This window comes from Gorilla gorilla, chromosome 4 (assembly GCF_029281585.2).
Source record: "Gorilla gorilla gorilla isolate KB3781 chromosome 4, NHGRI_mGorGor1-v2.1_pri, whole genome shotgun sequence".
NCBI lineage: Eukaryota > Metazoa > Chordata > Mammalia > Primates > Hominidae > Gorilla > Gorilla gorilla.
The window spans coordinates 64,073,352-64,094,572 of NC_073228.2; the positions used below are offsets into that span (position 1 = coordinate 64,073,352).

At 52.0% G+C, this 21,221-nt stretch overlaps 2 protein-coding genes across 5 annotated transcripts in view; one reads left to right on the forward strand and one right to left on the reverse strand.

Moving 5' to 3' along the window:
- PIPOX (pipecolic acid and sarcosine oxidase) overlaps window positions 1–21,221 on the reverse strand; it is a 107,027-nt gene that overhangs the window by 38,846 nt on the left and 46,960 nt on the right. The gene's annotated exons all lie outside the window — the stretch shown is intronic.
- The window catches only part of SEZ6 (seizure related 6 homolog), a 51,190-nt gene continuing 42,298 nt past the window's right edge, over window positions 12,330–21,221 (forward strand). For both annotated transcript variants that reach the window (XM_004042028.3, XM_004042029.3), the window contains exon 1: window positions 12,330–12,575. In XM_004042028.3, the coding sequence (XP_004042076.1) occupies window positions 12,521–12,575 (55 nt within the window). In that variant the 5' untranslated portion in view covers window positions 12,330–12,520. The remainder of the gene's footprint in view (window positions 12,576–21,221) is intronic.

The following is a 21,221-nucleotide window of genomic DNA, read 5'->3' on the forward strand; positions in this document are numbered from 1 at the left end:
TCACGCCTGTAATCCCAGCACTTTGGGAGGCTGAGGCAGGCAGATCACAAGGTCAGGAGTTCAAGACCAGCCTGGCCAGCATAGTGAAACTCCATCTCTACTAAAAATACAAAAATGAACCGGGCGTGGTGGCACACGCCTGTAGTCCCAGCTACTCAGGAGGCTAAGGCAGGAGAATCGCTTGACTTTGGGAGGTGGAAGTTGCAGTGAGATCACGCCACTACACTCCAACCTGGGCAACAGAGCAAGACTCCATCTCAAAAAAAAAAAAGTTTCTTGGCTAAAACATATTTGAAATGCCCTGACCTCGGCCATTCAGAACCGGGCACCTAAAGCATGGGGTTTCAGAAAGAGCAGGGACAAGAGGGGGAAAGAACCCAATGCCTACTAAGGACCCACTTTATGCCAGGCACTTCCCATGCAATTTTCCCTCTTAATCCGCACAACCTGTGGTTTGAGTAATATTATCCCCACGGTATGGACAGGATGAGGGAAGTTCCAAGGGGTTAATAGACTTGCCCAGGTGTATTCAACAAATAAGTTGTAGTTGGGCTAGAATTTGGACCCAGATCTGCTGACTTCAAAGCCACATCTCCTAACACACTGCTGCCTGTCCCAGCCCCTCACCTCACCATCTAGATCTATTAATGTGATGGGGTGTAAGTGGGGTGGTACAGAGCTGGGGTGTGGGAAGGAGGCCAGCTCAGCCTCTTGACCCTCTCTTTCCTCAACATCCTCTACTCAGTACCTGAAGCATTGAGATGAAAATTCAAGGAACAATTGCTGATTGTAAGAATTCATAAGAAAGGCTCCCCTTCCCTGGGAGCCTAGAGGAAATGCACTGGCTTCTCCTCTCAGAATCTGCTTCCTCCTCTCTAAAGTAGGAATTACTTAACCAGGTAATATCTAGTCAGGGGGAGAGTATGGGCACCTCTGATGTCATCTTTAGGAGAGTGTGGTGGCTGAAGCTTAGGCACAGAAGTCTAATACACATGAGTTCAAATCCAGGCTCTACCACTTACAAGCTGTGTGACTCAGGACAAGTTACTTAACCTCTCTGAGCTTTGTTTTCCTTCCCTGCAAAATGTGGATCATTGCCACTGATCTCTTTGGGCTGTTACAAAGGTTAAGAAGATGACGTGTATAAACTGCTTAGCATGGTGCCTGGGCATTAAGTAGGCACCCAATACATGACTACATCTGTCCTGATGAGTTTTTTGTTGCCCTGCCAGACAAACTCAATCTCCCAGACCAAAAAGGGCAGTTGTCCTGGTGCCTGAGATAGGCAGCCTACCTCTGCGGCTTCCTGATTTGGGAGGCAGCCCAGAGAGGCCTCCAGGCTTGGTTTTTTGCAAAGGGCAGCGGAAAATCGAAGCTGAAGCCAGCAAAACAAGGATCCCAGCAGTGGATCTGAGTCAGCTGCTTCTGGGTCTGGGGGTTCAAGAGTCTTCCTCAAAGTAACATAGCTTCCTGGTTACCCTGTCCTCCCCGTAGCTGCCCCCTTGGCCTGAGTCCTCTGAGGGCCCCGGGCACCTGTGTGCACAGAGCATCAGCTGGGAAAGAGGGGTGCTCCAGTGAGTAGAGGAAGCTGGGTCTCAGCCACGCGGAAATTAAAACCAGCTTGCCCAGCACTGAGTTACCATGTCGCCTGAAATCAGATTGATTTATTGGGCTTGTTGTGACGGCAGTGTTGCAATTGATTCGTCTGGATGGCGGGGAGTTTATCTATTCAGAGCTGTCTGTCACTGATCTGAATAAGCTGCTAAAATAGCCCAAATACCTGGCGAGGGCGAGGTCGCCACCAACCTCAGCTCAATGTTAATTATAATAATGAACAGGCATGAGGAGGGTTGGTTCATTGCTCGCCCAGCAGGGCTGGCCTCTATGAGGTTTGGTGTTTAACATTCATTTCATGTCAACAATGTGCAAAGAGCGAGTAGACTCTCCTAAGCTGAGAGAAGTTTGCAAGGGCAATGATGTTGATCTGTGCTTCCATGGGACTAAGAAGGAGCCAGTGCTGCTGAAACAGAAAAGGTTTAGGTTAGACCTTAAGAAGAACTTCCTAATGACCAACAGTGGATGGACATAGAATATCTAATTCACTTATCAGCCTGGACAAGTTACTGTTCCTCCTTGACTCAGCTTCCTCCTCTGCCTGGCCAACATGGTGAAACCCCATCTCTACAAAAAATACAAATATAGGCCGGGCGTGGTGGCTCACGCCTATAATCCCAGCACTTTGGGAGGCTGAGGCGGGCGAATCACGAGGTCAGGAGATCGAGACCATCTTGGCTAACATGGTGAAACCCCGTCTCTACTAAAAATACAAAAAATTAGCAGGGTACGGTGGCGGGCGCCTGTAGTCCCAGCTACTTGGGAGGCTGAGGCAGGAGAATGGCATGAACCCAGGAGGCAGAGCTTGCAGTGAGCCGAGACAGCACCACTGCAGTCCGGCCTGGGCAAAAGAGGGAGACTCCATCTCAACAACAACAAAAAAATACAAATATCAGCTGGGTGTGGTGGTGCATGCCTATAGTCCCAGCTACTTGGGAGGCTGAGATGGGAGGATCACCTGAGCATGGGGAGGTTGAGACTACAGTGAGCCATGATTGTGCCACTATACTCCAGCATGGATAACAGAGTGAGACCCTGTCTCAAAAAAAAAAAAAAAAAAAAAAAAAAAAAAAAAATAATAATAATAATAATAATAATAATACTTACTTCTTGGAGCTGCTGCTACTGCTGCTCCTGGCCAAATAGCAAGAAAAGGAAAAACAAAACTACAAAACTGGCAGGCTCTTCTGGGTTGTTGGTTCAGGGAGCAACAAAGGGGTCCTACTTTGGGTGACAAATCACCCTTCTCAGCCTTGGTACGGAGCGAGCATTCCATCAATGGGGCTTTTGTAATAATTATTGATTCTGTGAATATTTATTGAGCCCCTGCTATATGCCTGAACCTGAAGAAAAACTATTGAACAAGCCATGATCCCCAGCCTTTAAGGAGACTAATTCTGGGGTTACTATGGGAGCTAGGGCACCCTCCTCACCAGAGGCTCTCAGGAATAAGGGTGAGCCCTATCTCGGGGAGATAGCTTAGAAAGTGCTCCTGGAGGCAGGCAGATGGATGTGAAGACCTCATGCGGTAGCTGCTTGGGGTTGTTTGAGGCATAATTATCCAGCAGAAGACCCTACTAAACATCAGTCAAGAAGAGCCCCTCCAGAATATTGTTCTTTCAGAAAGGGGAGGATCCTTCTCCCGATGGGTCTTGCAAAAATGTGGTCAGACTTGGGGTTCAAGTCTGCAAGAAGCCAACAGTGACCAATTGACTCCCCTGCCCCTAAAGACACCAACTGAAATTGCAGCAAGAAACATGGAGGTTAAATGAAATTTGGAAAGCAGTGAAGGAGACCATGATGAAAAGATTCCCCTGTCTGTCTGGAAGCCTGGTCAGCTGCCTTCCTTGTGACATTCCTTTCTCTGTTCCTACAAAGCTCTCCTCTCTCTCCACCTCAGCTGCTGGTGGAGACCCCCATGGCCAGCCTTAAGAGAAACATCAGAAGAAAGTTAATAGCGAAACGGTCTGGCGGATCTAATTGATTTTTTTCCTATTGGTTCCCTAATATAGGCAACACTGTTCCTGCCACTTTTCTGGGCTGGAGATTATGTCATAAATAAAGAGATTTGCTCCCTATTTCCATGTGCTTATCTTTAATAAGTTAAGAACTCAACAAGCTTTAGGAGGACTTGAAATAAGCAAGAGATCCGGTGGTGGCTTCGGCTGTGGCGGTGGCTTTATTTCAACAAAGGGGGAGGCAGATTGCTGAGGCTGGTGGAAGAGAATTTCCATTCTTTGAGTTGCACTGGGCCTGGGCTCAGCTGGGAGAAGAGAGGGGCAAGTGAGAGAGCTGGGGGAGGAAATTCGTGGTGGCAGATATAGTAAAATGGATGGACCCAGCCCATGGGGCTGCGGGTAATGTGGGAGTTAAGAACATAGGTTCTAGAGCCAGGTAGCCTGGGTTCAAATCCGAGCTCCGTCATTGCTTACTAGTTGTGTGACTTTGGGCAAATTACTTAGCCTCTCTGTTTCCACATTTTAAAAATGGATAATATCTAGCTCATAGGTTGTTGTGAGGATCAAAATGTAAAGTGCTTAGAACAGAGCCTGGCACAGAATATGCACAGAATATATGTTAGCCAGTATATTATTAAGACACTCTCTAACTCAGTTTACCTTAACTGTTGCTGAGCCTGTGCCATGTGTCAGGCCCTGGTCTGGGCTTCATAGATGAGTTCACTCTGACTTCAAGGAGCACCCAGCCCCTGTGACTGGTATGAGCTGGGTGTCCGCACTAGAGGGAATCCAGAAAGTGAGCGGTCACCCGTTTCAGGGAGAGACTGCCATCCTATGGCCCTCTCTTGAGGTTCACCCACTCTCCGGTTCTGGACACCCCACAGATTAATTCACATTTCCTGAAAACTGACAGTGAACACAAACTGTGCAGCGCATGCAGAAACAGCCTCACTCAAGTTTAAGTACCGTGCACCTCATGTGCCAAGCTCTGCTATTTATTTGCAGGGTCTCATTTAGTCCTAATCAACCCTATGAAGACAACAGTATTGCTATCTCCCATTTTACAGTTAAGGAAACCAACAAACAGAAAGGTGATTTGCTCAAAGGCTTACAGCTAGCAAATAGCAGAGTGAGGATTTGAATCCAGGTCCATTGACTTCCCCTGCTCTAAACATTGCCCTGTAGCCCTCATCCTGCACTTACAGTGCACTTACAATTGCAAGCATTAATAAGGCACATATAATATGCAAGATGCAAGATCCTAGGCATAAGGGCTGAGGGGGTAGAAAAAGAAATAGAAACAAGTACAAGTAGATAGAAACAAGCACCTACTATGTGCCAAGCTCTCCAACAGGTTATCTCACTGAATACTTTTCTGAAAGGCAAGTGGCATCATTTTCCTTTCATAGGTAAAGAAATGGAGGTTCCAAAACTTGCCCAAGGCAAACATTAGGTTGGGATGATTTGAACTCAGCCCTGCCTCTGAAGTCCAGCCAATGCTCAGGATGACCCTCAATCCTCCACTTCTTCTTCTTTTTTTTTTTTTTTTTGAGAGAGTCTTGCTCTTTCACCCAGGCTGGAGTACAGTGGCACGATCTTGGCTCACCACAACCTCTGCCTCTCAGGTTCAAGCGATTATCCTGCCTCAGCCTCCTGAGTAGCTGAGACTACAGGCGTGCACTACCACACCTGGCTAATTTTTGTATTTTTAGTAGAGACAGGGTTTTGCCATGTTGGCCAGGCTGGTCTCGAACTCCTGACCTCAGGTGATCCACCCACCTTGGACTTCCAGAGTGCTGGGATTACAGGCATGAACCACCGCACCCGGCCTCCCTCAGTTTCTTGATGAGCAGTTTCCCTTTCTAGCAGGCCTTGCTCTTGCCTACCCCGAATGTGGCCCTACTGCAGATGGGCTGAGAAGTGGAGCCCTCCCCCTGACAGGCCTTGGGTGGCCTCCCCCTTTCCTAGGAGGTGATCTCTATCCCAGGCTTCCATTTTGTATTCTTCCTTTCTCTTGCAGGCCATTGTCTGGACCCACATATTCTGTTGCTTTAAGGACTGGTGACCTCACAATCAGTTGCCATAGAGACCATTGTGATGTCACAAATAGAGGACAAGTAGTTCAAGGAGGAGTGGGGGAGGGAATATGCTGAATTAAGGGACATTGGGAATTTCTGTCCTATTTTCATGCCCAGAAAAGGAAGTGGCTAGAAGTGTATCCAAGCCTGGGTTCTGATGTCTAAGGGAGACTTGACCATGCTCTCATATCACTTCCCCTGGGTTCTCCTGAGACTGTGATGTCTCTAAGGCCCAAATAAAGGGTCAATGAGAAGGAACATCAAAAACACTCCCTGCCACTCTGGGGCTATAAGAAGCGGGCTGCTTTTGTAGCAGGAAGGAATAGTATTAGATGCCAGGAGGATCTGTGTGAATGGAAGATCTCCCCGGAGGTAATGAAGGACCCTTGCCTTGGGAAGCTTGAAGCATGGGAGACTTGGCCTCTAGGGCTTCCAGAGCCTTGTTTAAGTACCTTGTGGAGATAAACATGCTGTCTTACAGGGTGTTGGGGCTGTTTCCCCTCCCCAGTCTGGGTGCTCCTTGAGGGGTCTCCCTCTCCAGTAGCTAGTTCAGGTCCTGGCATACACACAGTGCTCAATAAGTGCTCACTCATTCAGTAAATGAATGAGTGGGTGATGAATGAATTGGGAGGTAGTAGGGTGAAGGACGAATGAATAAATGGACAGATGGATGGGCAGGTAGGGCTCCTAGAGATTTCGTACCAGCCACTAAGCTTTGCTACACCCCAGCTCTCCAGCTACATCCCACACCACAACCCTTGTTTGCTGCCATCCAGCTACACTAACCATCTCTTAGTCCTGCCTTCCCATGTACATGCTGTTCCCTCTGCATGGAATGCACTTCTCTTCCTCTTCAATTAAATAACTTATCCGCATCTCCCTGTAGCCTTCCGATGCCCACCTGCCAGGGGCAGCCCACAGGATGCACCCAGGGCCTCTTCCCTCTTTCTCAGGAACTCACCCCACCTGGTGACTCACTCTCTCACCACATGGCCATCAACCTGGCACCAGGTTCCCAGCCCCAGAGCAGCACCATAAACCCAATGCCTCTGGACAGATGTATTTTATGTAAGTTCCAGCACTAGAAATATTGAGTTCAGAGGATTTTATTTCTAGAGCCCTCTATATTTCTCTGGGATTATCACCTGTCTTTGTTCCCTCCCTCTCTTGGTTATTATCTTTGGACCCTTTCCAAGCCAAGCTGCCTTGATTGCTTGGGATGACAAAGGCCCCCAGCATCCTCCCATGGTGTCTCTGGGTCTGGAGAGAGTGACCTTGGAGGACCCTTTCTTCTTCCTTCAGCATAACCCTGCAGGTGGCCACACTGCCAGGCAGCCTTGGCTTTTAGGAGCTGGCTTCACTAAGAGACTAAGTGTCAGGGAACATGAAGGGGATGGTGAAAGTGGAGGCCTCATGCCCCCCAGTTGCAGAAGGCTATGCTTAGAATAAGCTCTGGGGTACAGAGGGGATGGAGAAGGCCAGCTGTTCTCTTTCCTACACCATGCCAACCTAGCCTGACACCAAATTAATAGTATTCAAATGAGATGCAAAGCATTATGCAAATATAGAGGAGAAAGCCACTCTTACCAGGCTGTTGGAAGGCCAGCACCTTGAGTCCTTTATGGAGGACCCCATGGGCTTCTTTCAACTTCAACCCCTGAACCTTCAGCACCAGCTTGTGTGAAGGATCCAATGAGACTGGTGCAGCCTTCTCCCTGATCATCTGAGCTGGAGCTCACTCTGGCCTCACCCCACCGCAGGTACTCAGGGACTCCTGAAATGATACAGAGGCAGCCACGGAAGGTAGAACAACCTCCCTCTGGATGCCAGAATTCCAGCACCCCACTCATCAGCAGTGTATGCAAAGTAGATGCAGGGTTTTTTTGAATCTATTTAACCGTCCATTAAAATGGCCCCTCACCCGTCACCTCTGCACAGGCTCAGGCTTCCAAATTGCCAACCCCCGCTGCCTGCAAGCACCATGTGGTTCCTGCGCCTGGTAATTGCTGTGGTGTTTGTTGAGCTGTATTTGCATTTGATTGTCATTTAACTTTCCATCTTTCTCCTTCAATCAAACCAGAGATTGGGCTTTTGCAATTGATTATTCATTTTATTTTCATCCCCTTGGTGGTTTTCAAAGAGTTTTCTTTATTAGTGCCCCAAATTTGAACTCTGGGACTTCTCCTGCCACATGATGGGGGAAAGCCTCCTCCCATCCATCCCGGAGCTCCTATGTGAAAATAATCTAGCCAACATTGTACATCTTAAGTCCTATCCCCAGTCTCACTGTTTCAGCACCTGCCTCATTCCTGCCCAGCCGGTGGCATTAAACATTTATGGAGCTGTGGAGGATCAAAGGCCTCGGCTGGGGGTGGTGGGCAGGCTGGAGGCCTCTGTTTGGAGATGGAAAGTAGCTCACATCAAACCACTTTCTGCTGCTGTCTCCATCTACCCTGAGCTCTTCCTACAGTCAATCCTGGAGCAAGAGCAAATGCCTGGAGCCAGGACTCTCCATTTATCAGAGCAGGGCCCTCCTCCTGCCCCTAAATTCAATGGGTTGACTTTGGGTAATGCAGGGAGCCCTGGCTGGAGCACTGGCATCCCTGACTGTTCCAGGAACTGCAAGGTCTGGAATCCTGCTCCATGAAGTGGGTTGAGGTAAGCAGGCAGCTCTGTACCCCTGGGAGCCTCTGGAGTGAGGTGGCAGCCCCTGTCCTTGCCTCCCTGAAACACCAAAACCCCTTTGGCTCCACAAAAGATATAGCTCTGGTTTGAAAGCTGTCTTAGAAGAGAGTAATTTTCTCCTCCTCTCGCGCAGAAAGCAAGTGTCATCTCAGCAGAGACTTCAAAATAAGTCACCAATGTGCCTGTGATCCTACAGATTGATGGGCTGTTTGGAACTGGGGAAGTAAAGCTGGCTTCTCCAGCTTTAATGGATGGATGGGGGCTCTATGTATGTCTGGCTTTGTCTGGGCAGGGGTTGGGGTGTCTGGGATTGAAGAGCCCCTTCTTCCCTCTCTCTGGTCTCTCAAACCTAATTCAGTCACTGTAGCTCAGACACACACCCCACCCCCTGGCTTCTGAGTCAGCAGTGAACCCCACAATTCCTATCACTTGCCATAGTGCTTGAAAACATACCTTAATGATGCCAGATTGCTCTGTTTCAGTGCAAATATCTTCGTGATGGGGTAATCCCTTCAGTGTAGCCACCAAGGATGTCCTTCAGCTCAGGTGACCACCAAGCCATTCACAGCTAGGCCCCAGCCTACTCCAGCCCTTTCTCCTACTTCCCAGCAGGGACTCTGCTCCAGCAGAACCAGTCTTCTCACTGACCCCAGACTAGCTTGCATTTTCCAACGCTGTGCATAAACTACACACCCCCCCAACTTTGAATGTCTTCCCTCTCCCTCTCCATTGAATCATAAGACTTATTTGGGCTAGGGGCAGTGGTTCATGCCTGTAATCCCAGTCCTTTGGGAGGCCAAGGTGGAAGGATCACTTGAGCCCAGGAGTTTGAGACCAGCCTGGACTACATACAGAGACCTCATCTCTACAAAAAAGTAAAAAATTAGCCGGGCATGCTGGCGCACACCTGTGGTCCCAGTTATTCAGGAGGCTGAGATGGGAGAATCACTTCAGCCCAGGAAGTCAAGGCTGCAGTGAGCCCTGATCACACCACTGCATCCCAGCCTGGGTGACAGAGTAAGAACCTGTCTCAAAAATTAATTAATTAATTTTTAAAAACATATTCAACTTGGTTTCACCCATCCATTGTGTGAAGATTTCACTGACCTTGCCTCATCCCCAAAAGAAACAATTGCCCTTTTCTTCATTATCTCACAGCACTCATTTGACACCAATGACCGGCCTTGGGCTTTAGACACTCCTCATCCCTGTTGTTTATTCACAAATATTTATCGAACATCTACTATGTGCCAGCCACTGAGCTAGATTGTGGGTAGATGAGACAGACATGGTCTGTGCCTTCGCAAAGTCAACAACTAGTAGAGCAGACAGACAATTAAGCAAGCAATTACACAGACAGGGGAAGCCCAGGGTTCTCTGGGAGCAAAAAGCCAGGTGGGGGATGCAGAGAACAGAAGTGAGAGCAGTGAGGGGAGCCTTGCAAGTCCACCCAGACTGCCACTTTCAAAGGTGCCTATGAATTGAGTAGACTATAAGCCTGCCAGCCCTGTATACAGCTGATTGTCCCCTTGGGCATTTTATTGTTCTCAATTTGTAGGTAATATCAAGGTCTGGTTAGGACGAGCCCCTTGGAGGGCATGACAGAGGGCACCTGACAGAAGCTCTGCTGTTTCCCAGTTTGGCCCAGGCTCTGCCTCAACCTGCGTAGGAACCCACTGCATAAAGGCTATGTTAACTGCCTTTAGGAGGGAGGGACAGCCCCGGTGCATTGTCATGCCCATCATGCAGTACAAGCCCATCTTCTGAGCTCAGGGTACAGTACTGTATTCTGGGACTTGTAGTCTCCGTTGGACCCTCTAGGTTAGTTCAGGCCATAGGGAAGGTGATGTGACAAGTTCCAAGATGGCTTCTCTCCCCCTCCTTTATGTGCATAGTGCCCAGCCCATCAAGGAGCCCTGTTGCTAAGAGAGTCAGACAAGCCTGCCACCAACCTCCACATCCCCATGAATCATCCTGGCAATACAAGGTTCATCCCTAGGTCATGACTCACTCCCCTTGCCCAAGCTGCCTAGCCATGAGGGACCAGGAATACTAGAGGAGCCCAGGAATACTTTCAAGGAGGAAAAGAGGAATCTCATGACATTTGCCAGCATTTTCCTAAACTTCCCCCGGTCACACAACCTTCTACCTCTGTGTCTCTTCCCTTCCTCTGTTGGCAACTCTCTTTCTGCCTCCCCTCTTGCACCTTCTTTCCTGGCTTCCTCTCCTCACCCCTGATTCTTGCATCAGCTCCTCCTTCTTCCTGCCATCCTTCTGCTGCTGCCCTCTTTTTCCTCAGCTTCTCAAAACAACTGTCCAGAAATCCCAGCGTCTTCTTAATTCCACACGCCGTCTGCCTGCTGCCTGGGATTCTTTACAGCAGTCATCACAGCTCCCCAGAGCCCACAAGAAGAGGGTCTGGAGAGAATCCAACCAGCAGAGTTGGGAGACTCTGGTCAAGAGGACCAAAACACTCTCTAAGGAACATGAGCAGAAATTTCACCACCTGCTTCCAGGATGAGGTCAGGAAGGACACTGGACAATGACTGGAGTCTGGAAGCTTTGGAGAGCAACCAAGTTCATGTAAAAAGAAACTAAACAAAAAACTGCCCTTCTCCCAGGGGCAATAGGGAGTTCAGCCCTCCTATTCCTCTACAGGGAATAATATCAGCCATAGGATCCTGTCCCATTGTACCCACTAAAGCTCTTCAAGTGAGCCCATCCATGAGCCCCTGCCTTTAAAGAGCAGCCTCAGGATGGCACAGCTGTGACTGCCCCCTTGCTGTCCTGTGACTCACTGGGGCTCCTCAGCCCAAGCAGGGCCCTGGAAAGTTATTTTTCCATGCCTTTAATAGTACAGGCTACACCCCTGGGCCTCCTTCAAGTCTCTATCTAAAACAGCCGTAGGGCACAGTGGCTCACGCCTGTAATCCCAGCACTTTGGGAGGCCAAGGCAGGAGGATCTCTTGAGGCCAGGAGTTCAAGACCAGTCTGGGCAACATAATGAGACCTTATCTCTGCAAAAAAATTAAAAATTAGCCAGGCTTGGGGGTGCATGCCTGTAGTTCTAGCTACTTGAGAGGCTGAAGTGGGAGGATCTCTTGAGCCCAGGAGTTTGAGTGAGCTATTAATATAATTGTGCCACTGCATTTCCAGCTTGAGCAACAGAGACCCTGTCTCTAAAAACAATAAGAAAATAAAATAAAATAAAATAACAGCTCTAGGAAACCCTCTCTCATGCCTATCCCATTTTCTCCACCAATTCCAGAAACCTGGGCAGAGATGGCATGAAGGGTCTGTATCGACTGTCACTGTGGCTTCTCTGGTCCTGCAGAGGGGCCAAGGCAGAGTCCTGGAGACCCAGGGCTACGTCGGGACCCAGGATACTACCTTCAGCTGCCCACAGCTTGGCCCAGGTTGCCTCCTGCCAAGTGAAGAATGTCTCCCCAGGATGCGAGTGCCACTGGCTTTTAACTATAATATCAGGATAATTAAGCTTTTCTGCGAGCACAGTTTGCTGCTGATGCAGCTGCCTGGAGCCCTGGCATTTATTGAGCGCAAAGTCATAATTTATTATCCTTTGTATGCTCAAAAGCCATCTTCATTATCGTCCCAAGACGGAACTGCCACAAGGGCACGCGGGCCTCACCAGCTACCTCACTCTCGGATGTCTTCCCAGGTCACCCTTGACGCCCTCAGGTACCAGGATTGGGTGGAGAGGGGTGGGGAAGGTGTTGCTCTTTCTCATGGAGAATCAGAAGGCTACAGTGAGCTATTAATTGAGGTTCCTTAGCAGGCCGTTAACGGGAAAGAGGGTGGCATGCTTGGCTGGGGGTGGGCAGCGCAGAAGGGCAGGGGCTGTGTGCCCACATGAGTAGGGCAGTCGCGGTGGAGCAGGAGCCTGGGCTCCTGCCCCTGGGTCTCTGCGCCTTTGCATGAGACTTTACGGTAAGCCGCTCCTCCCGCGCCCCCGCCCCCAGCCCCGCGCGGCGATCCCCGGCGCCGACGCCAGGCGCTGGCCGTGGTGCTGATTCTGTCAGGCGCTGGCGGCGGCAGCGGCGGTGACGGCTGCGGCCCCGCTCCCTCTACCCGACCGGACCCGGCTCTGCCCCCGCGCCCAAGCCCCACCAAGCCCCCCGCCCTCCCGCCGCGGTCCCAGCCCAGGGCGCGGCCGCAACCAGCACCATGCGCCCGGTAGCCCTGCTGCTCCTGCCCTCGCTGCTGGCGCTCCTGGCTCACGGTAAGGGACCCCGGCGTCCGGCGGCAGGACGGGGGCGGGAGCGGGGCCCCAGGGGTGGGAAGGGAGACCCGGTGCCCAGCTTCGGGCATCTGGCTGCCCAGTCCAAGCACCGCGCCCCGCCGGCTGCGCTGCCCCCGGCGCCGGCCAAGCCGGGCGGGGCGCGGGCTTCGCGGGCGGGAAGCTGCCGCGGCTCCCGCCATTCGCGCCCGGCCGAGACCTCGCCTTTAATCATCTCCCCAGATCTAATGGGATTTCTCTGATGCAATTCATCACGCCACCCACTCCCCGCACACACGCGCTCACCCGCGCGCTACCTCGCCACACTCTAGGCGTCTCAGGGCGCTGGGGCGCGTGCCGGGGGGCGCAAGGCAGTGAGTCGGGACGGTCCAGCTGGCGGCCCGTGGTCCCGCTTCCCCTGCCGCCCGCCAAACTTCGCTCGACTTTGCCGCCGGTTCCAGGGCCTCTAGTGTTCTTACTGAGGGGAGACGGGGCCGGATGGCGGCCGGACCCGGGGTTGGGACCTCGCTCACCTCCCCATGCCCTGGCGCTGCCACGCCAGAGTCGGGACCTAGAGCACAATTCTAGAGAGAAACTCCAAGGGCCTGGACCCCCTATCTGGCTCCTGGCTCTGCCCTCGGCTGCAGCAGCAGAGATCCTGGGATAGAGACTCTGTCCTCCCCAAAGTCCTTTCCTTGTACACACACACACACACACACACACACACACACACACACACACCACTGCCCCGAGCTCTGCCTCCCTCCCGGCCTGCCTTCCTGCCCGGCCCTGGTCCACTCCCCACCTGCAAGGCAGATTTGTCTCTGGAGGACCTGTTCCCCACACCCTGAGAATCCCCGCGCCCCCTCTAGGATTCTGGTCCCCAACTTCATCGGTCTCGGGTAGAGGGAAGCTTGGCCATGGTGTGAGCGGCAAGGGAGTGTTGGGGAGAGGATAGGGGTTCCGTGCCTCGGGGAAGAGTCTTGTCTGGACCTGCCGTCCTGGCTCAAACAAGCTCTCATGGAAGCTACTGGCACCCACGTCCTTCTCCCGCTGCAGTAGGCTGGTAGGGTCGGCAGAACCGCACTTGGAGTTGAGACCTGCCATCCCTTGCCATATGGTTTGAAGCGCCTGATGTGGAGAAGTGTGAGGGTGGGAGTTTCTAACCTCCCTGCTCGATCTTTCCAGGCCGCTGCCGAGGTCAAGGCAGCGCGGCCAGGGACAGGCTGGGCCCCCGGACGGCAGTTTTCTTCATCCAGGAAGAAAAACTGTGGCCCCGGAGACGCAGAAGCCTTTTTCTGAGCCTCTAGCTCCACTTGCACACAGCCCAGTGTCCTCACGCCGCTACCGGGCTGCCCATGCTGGATCCTCCGGCAGCGCCCAGAACTTGAAACCGTGTGCTCACGTTCTGGGGAGAGGGGAAGAGTCCTGCAAGACCCACCCCAGGGACGAAGGCCGGGACGGAGAAGCGTGAATCCCTGCCTAGCTGCCTGGGGATGTCCCTAGGAATTCCGAACCTATCTTGGGTCCTGATGGGTCCTGGCGCTGGACAGCTCCCCTGGGGCGCAGGGCCTGTGTCTGTCCCCTGGCAGTTAGTCAAGGCCTTGTGTGTGAGTTTGTGGGTCTGAATGTGAGAGTAATCAGGGCCCTGCATGCCTAGAGGAGCCAGTCCCAGTGTGTCTGCACTTCAAGTGGTCCAAATCTTGGGTGAGGGGTCAGCAGTGAATGGGTGTGAGGACTGTGTGAGGCCACTAGTGTGTGGGTGCAGCCTCAGCCAGAGAGCTCCCTGCAGGGCTAGAGTGAGACTGTGGGAATCCAGGAGGAAGGCTGGTGTGGCCAGGAGTCCGACCAGCCCTGATGGGGATGTGGGTGTGAGTGTTAGGAGGAATCTGCTCACTCTGTGGCCTCAAGTCTGTGTGTCCCTGGGCAGTGTCCCTTCCTGACTATCAGGATCTCCAGTGCCCATGGGGGCACCTGCCAGTGGGATATGTGGGGTAGGAGTCTGGCTGTTGGGAAAGACCTCTATTTTCACTCCCCAAGGGAGACGAAGAGGCAGCCCCGAAGTGCCAAGCCTGAGGGTGAGAGGGCTGGGATGTCAGAGCTGGGTAGCCAGAGGCTCCTCTCTCCTCGGCTCTACTGGAGGTCCCAACCATTGGGATAGTGAGTCATCTCAGTGGGGAGCAGCGCATTTGGCCATCCCAGGGTTCCTGGGCACTTTAGCTTTGTGAAGGCGAGCCTAAAGGAGCAAAGGCCTCGGGCTATGAGCCTTTTCGGCCGGAGGGGTGCATCCCTCAGCCTTTCAGCCCCGCCACCTCTCTGATGAGGCCCTCAGAGCTTTGTTCATAGGCAGGATGCAGACTGCAGGATGTAGCCAGGCATGGCCCAGACGCCTTGGAAGGCCTGGTATGCCGAGGCTGCGGAGGTAGGGCAAAATCGTGCTGGGCTTGGCCCAAGTTCACAGGCTCAGTCCCCTATTCCCTTCTGCAGCCTCCAAGTCTTGATTGGCGTCAGGCATCAGGGGCGTCTTGGGCCACGGGGTATCTTCCCAAGCTGTGTGGGGTACCTGGGCCATCCAGCCACAGTGGAGGAAAAAGCGGTGTTGAAGGGGCTGCGTGTGCCGAGCCTGCTGTGTCAGTTTAATGATTTTTAATGAGCAATTACCTTTAGTCATTCTCCTAATTTCTGAATATCAATAAAGTTAATTAAACTCTGCATGTGTGAATGTGGCCTAGGGAGATTATGAAGGTGGAAGCCGCTGAGACTGGGGTAAGGTTGGGTCTCAGGAATGGAGGCTGCCTCCATGGCTGTGTGACCTTGGACCTGCTGCTCCACCTCTCTGAGCTCCACTTGAGAATGTGGTGATAGAGGGGGCCTGGGGATGGCTAGTCTGGGTTACTCACTCTGCCAAGAACTGAGGGATGATATCTGGAAGGGAAGGTCTGGAGGAGAAAAGAGAGGAAGGACAACTCAGCTTCCAGGAGCCCTAGTGCTGCAAGGGTTAACAAACCAGGGCTGCCTTAACCTAAAATGGTAATTGCTGCTTCCTGCAGACTCCTTGGTAGGTACTGGATTCTAACAGCACATCCATGAGTCTGGGGGCTGCTGCTGAAACCAATACTAGGTCCTGTTCCTTGTCCCCAGCCTGGCACTTCGGGATCAGGAAGTGGTACTGGGGACAAGGCCCCACGGGAGACAGTCCAGATTCTGTTCAGAAACCCAGAGGTTGACATGGCAGGCAGGAGCACACCCCTGCCCACCAGCCCCGGGCTTCCAAGGAGGCTGGAGGACCCAGAGACTGCCATGGACAGGAGAAGCCTGAGTTGGCTTTTTGCTCCTCATAGGTCTAAGCTTGGCAGGCCCTGGCGGCCATCCTGGCCTCCTCAGCAGGGTGGCAGCTTAAAATGCCTTGGGGACACTGTGGGTCACTAATGGAGAGCAAGGAGACACAAGGGCTGGGCTTAATTAGAAACTGAGCTTCCATTCCCCACCAGTACTACCATGCCTGCCTAAATATGGGGAGCATATCAGAAAGCCTGCTTCCTTAGCCCCTCCATCCATCCAGTTCCAGGCCCTCCAGCTTCCTGTGCTCCTTGTCCCCACCTATCCTAGCCCAATTAAGCCCCATCTGCTGGGCTGGGATCAGCTCAGGAATGCTGTGCCCCCACCTGGGCAGAGCTGTCATGGCTCAGCACTCTACCAACCCCACCCCTACCCCCACCAAAAAAAAAAAAAAGAAGAAAGAGGGTGCAGAAAAGGGCCTATTAGGCAGGAGTTACATTAGTGAAGGAACTTCTCAATCCAGGTGGTTAAGAGCCCAGGCTCCCATGTGATCTCACGTATACCACTGTCCTCTCTGGGCCTCCACTCTCTGGAGCCTTCGATGGAAGTTGCCATGCCTTATAGCACAGGAGAGCCTCAAAGTTCTTGTCAAGTCATGCAGATTTCTGGGTCCCCAGCTTACTGGCCTATTCTCAGGGAGGAGGAGCCAGGTTCTATACAGAAGAGGTTTCTGGCGGAGACTATGCTGCCAGCACTGGTCTGCAGCTGGGTGGTGGGAAGCAGGCACTAGGAGGTCTCCAAGACCAATTCCAACAGGAAGTGGCAATTCCAGGAAGCCGACCCACCCAGCCAGGCCAAAGGAGTTTTAGCTTCAGTTTTCCAAATTAGCCAAGTCAAATGAACCAAGTTCTCAACAGCTTCTGGGCTCTTATCAGCCTTTCTGCCTGAAATTCCTTTCCCCTCCCGGACCAATCTGGCTCACTCTACCTCACGCTTCAAGTATTAGCTTAGCTGACACTTCCTGTAATTCTCCAGTACATATTTAAGGGGCATCTACTACATGGTTCCTCAGGGGAGCCAGGCCTGTCCTCCAGCCTGGGTCAGAGGACTCTTCCGTGCTCTCACCATCCCTTGGCTTCCCCCATCCAGGTCCCCATCTTGCTAGGTCACAAGTCCCTGGTTGCTTGATGCTCCAGCAGCAAAACTAAACTCAACAAAGATGATCCCAAGTCTGTTTTGTTCACCCACTATGTCTTGGGGAAGCTCTAGAATTCCTGTTTGGGAGAAGTTTAGGGTCAGCTGCTTGGTTAGAAAGGGGAGGCGGGCCTATGGCAGCTGGGACCGAATCTTGAAGCTGAGTTTGCGTAGCAAGCATGCTATTTTTACATAGATTGTATGTTAGAATTTTTTTCCTTTCCTAACAGTTGGCCAATTATCCCAACTGTAAATTACAACCTTTACTTCGTTTTTTCCTTCTACAAATTAAGCTGTCACGCCATCAGCCTGAGGTGGCTCAGGGGTAGGGTGCCGATGGCCATTCTGAATGGGCTAAAGCCTCTCCCCAGTCACCCCTTAGTGCCACCACTGCTTGTGTCCCCAGTGGCACAAAGCCTAGCACATGGCAGACATTAAATACATGTTGAATAAATTAATGAGAGTTGCACAGGTGGATATTGGCAGAGGTAAAGCCCAGGATTCCTGACCGCCCCCCCATAACAGCCACCCTAAGCACCCACCCACTACCCCTAATGGCTGAGAGGGATGCCTCGAATGGACTTGGCTGGCACTAAGAGATAAGGGAAGGATGAATCCATGTCATCTGGCTCCATAGCCCCCTCATCCATCTCCCAGCTTCAGACACTCTCACATAGCTTGCAGGGACCAACATGAATCTTTGGGAGCAGCTCTGAGCCTACATGCCCTTTAAAGGAGAGGTGGAGGCCTAGGAATCATCCAGAACCACAATAATTCAGGTCCACAGCTCCTAAAAGAGCAGGCCCTGGGGTATATCTACCCATCCATCCGTCATTCATTCATTCATTCCATAGATATATATTGAGGCGTGAGGCCTGGCCCAGAATCCTTAGGGGCCCAGCCTTCACTGCTCAAGCGTTTCACATGACTTTTCTATTTAGTACTTGCAGTAAGATATTAGTTGTTACCATTTTACACATGGAAAAACTGAGTTTTGATGAGATTAAGTCACTTACCCTGAGGCTGCACAGCCAGTAAGTAGTAAGGCTACTCCAAAGTGTCTGCCCATTTCACAAAACCTGGCTTCAGCTAGCACTATGTCCACTTTCCCGGCATAGGGGAGAGCTTCACTACAGGCAGATGGGAACCCATCAGAGTATCACTATCCAAATAATAGCAACAACAATAATAGCAAACATTTATATGGTACCAACTATGTGCCAGGCACTGTACGAAGTGCTTTGTATACATTAGCTCATTTAGTTCTCTTATCATCTCTGTGAGATAGAAGTTATTATCTGCCTTTTATTAATCAAGTTGAAACCCATGTTGTCAGACAGACCCAAGACATAAACAGCCCTTCACTTTCTTCTAGCACATTTCTGGTGATGATAGGTGCTTCTCAGTCATTAGTGGCAAAGGAATAAAACATCCTTTCCAATATTTGGGGGTCAGGAAAGAATAAGGGGCTGGGAGTCAGGTGAACTATGGTCCCTGAAGTCTTGGGCCAGAGCAGAGTGATGTGGGGTGGCTCTTACTCTTCAATCCTTTGAGGGCTTTCTGAATGAGAAGACCAGTCACTCCTGTCCTGGCATCCTGGGCTTCCCTACCTCTCCCCTTCAGCCTCCACTGAGGCCCAGCCCCCAGGTGGGAAGGCCCAACCCTGCCCCAGCTTCCTTCCACCTGCCTACCTGCTGCCCAAACCGCCAGACCTGTGGGGGGAGGATGGATGCTGCAGCCACAGGCAGAGTGTTGTTGGCCATTGATTGTTGGGATTTCTCTGTGGGCTCCGGAGCAAACAAACCTGCGGCTTCTCCAACAACAATCCACAAACCTGCCGATTCTCCAACAACAATCCGGGTCTCCGGGTCTCAGGCTGCAGAGCCTGCAGCCTTGCTGGCAGGCAGTCTGGCAGGAAGGGAAGGGGTAGGGTGGGAAGTCCTGGCTGGGTCCATCTGGAACAAGGGGCTCTGCCAGGAGATGAGCAGGGACTGAATGAAGGGGGGCAGTGGAAAGATGCCATGAGGATGCTAGGGTGAATCCTAGACCCTGCGCATGCCCTGTTTCACTCATCCCCTACAGTTTTGCTCAGCCATTTTTTCATACCTGGAAGGCCATCCTGGGTCCTTCTGCTTATTTCAATCCTCCCATCCCCTCTTTTCCTGATCACCCAGCCCAGATGGCTCTCTCTGTTTCCCAGACACCAACAGAACTTAGCCTGTCCATCCTCCATCCATCCATCCATCCATTCTCCATTCAGCAACCCTCTATTCAACAGCTACCAGGTGCTTTGATTGGCAGGAATACAACATAGTCCCTCCCCTTAAGGAACTCACTTTAGAGGAGAGCTGCCTTTTTAATAAGCTCAGTTGTGACTATCTCTCCAGTTAGATTTTAATAGAGAGAGATACAGATGAAATGACAAACAGCACCTATATGATCCAACTACTCTGGCCTCCAGAAGGACAGGAGACTCCTGGCCAGGGACCGCTCAAGGCCTCAGTTTCTCATTTGTAGGAAAAGAGTTTGCCTCTGGGTCTGTGACAACCCAGCAAGCCTCTGGGGTCCCTGGGCCAATCCATGATGGGTGCCCTTCATCACAACCTTTCCTATCCCTGGCAGGTCAGGTGTGCCCCTGAAGAGCAGGTACAGGACCTCTCCTGCCATTGGACAGCTCTGGCTATTGGAGGACCCTCCTCTCAAGGGGTGGGGGGGACTTCTGGTTTCTTCCCAGTCACCACCCCCCTGATTTCCTTTGATCCTGATGCTGTTCCATTAAAGAGCTGGAAAAAGGACAGGCATCATGAATTTGTGGTGGGGAAAGAAGGGGGAGACCCGCTGCTTGGATTCTGCAGCACCAAATCACATGTGCTGCAGAATCTCTCCTCACAATGCCCTCCTTCTCATGCCATCCCTCCCTACCCCTGGGTCCCCAGGGCCCAGCCAGAACCTTGATACTGTGGCATCAACCTTGGCATCTCTCTCAGTCTCTCCGTCCCCCCTCTCAACAGGCTCTTCTCTCTACCCTCAAGCCCCTCCCTCTAACTGGTCATGAGTCTGGGAGGACAGAACTTGGGGTTACTGTGAAAAGTGCCTAAACCACTGAGCACCCCCCATGCTCATGTGCATGCTGGTTTACCCCTTTTTGCTCATGGCTCCTTGTTAAAGACACCAAAGCGGACCCTTCTCCCCTCAACTTCCAGCCCCATCCCTCCTCCCTCCCCATAGCTTCTCCTTCCCTCCCTTCCTCTCTCCTTCCCTCCCTCCCTCCCAGCTCAGCAGCTGAGTGCCAACTCCTTTGTCCCCCAGGCAGCCACCTGCTGAGTGTCTGGCCTGGGTCCCACCAGCCAGCAGGTGCCTAAGGAGTCCCAGAGCCTGGGGTTGGGGGCAGGGAGGCATCAGGCAGTGTGGGGAGCCAAGTTGTGCTCAAGGAGGAGGGGGGAGTCCTAAAGGAAGAACATAAGAGGAAGAAGGCTGGTCAGGGAGTCAGGACACCCAGTGATGGGTTTTGCTGGCTGTGTGACCTTGGGCAAGTTGTGTCACACCCCAAGCCTCAGTTTCCTTGAGAATTCATGATGCCTGTCCCTGCCCCACCTCTTTTGTAGAACAGCATGAAGATCAAAGGAAATCGGGGTAGGGGGGATGGTGACTGGGAAGAAACCACAAGACCCCTCGAGAGGAGCCCCTCCAACAGCCAGAACTGTCCATCACCAGGAGAGGCTGATTTGTCAGGCATCTCTGGAGGGGCTGAATCATACAACCCAGGAGTCCAGAGCTGGACCGCTGAGGCAGCAGTGGGGGTGAGCGCCAGCTAGTTTGGGTCTGTCCAAGAAGGTGAGACTAGCAATGCAGAGGGACCAAGATCAGGGTGCTTCTAAGGCCTTCATCTTGGCTTGCTGCTCTGATGGACATTGTCTTAGGCATCATTTACGTCTAGCAAAGAGATATGCTGGTGATTTGAAATGTCTGGTCCAGCAGCTGGCAGGCCCCCTCTTGTCATGAAGCCCTATTTTCTGGCTGGTTAGAGGAAAGGTAAGACATGGAGTCAACTTTTGTGGACCAAAGAGCCCCTGGCAAAGGGGGCATCTCCGGGCAAAGGTGTGAATGTGGGATAAAACAACGCATGCACGAGAGTGGTCATCCACGCATTTACTTCTCTAGATCCCCTTGGCCCCC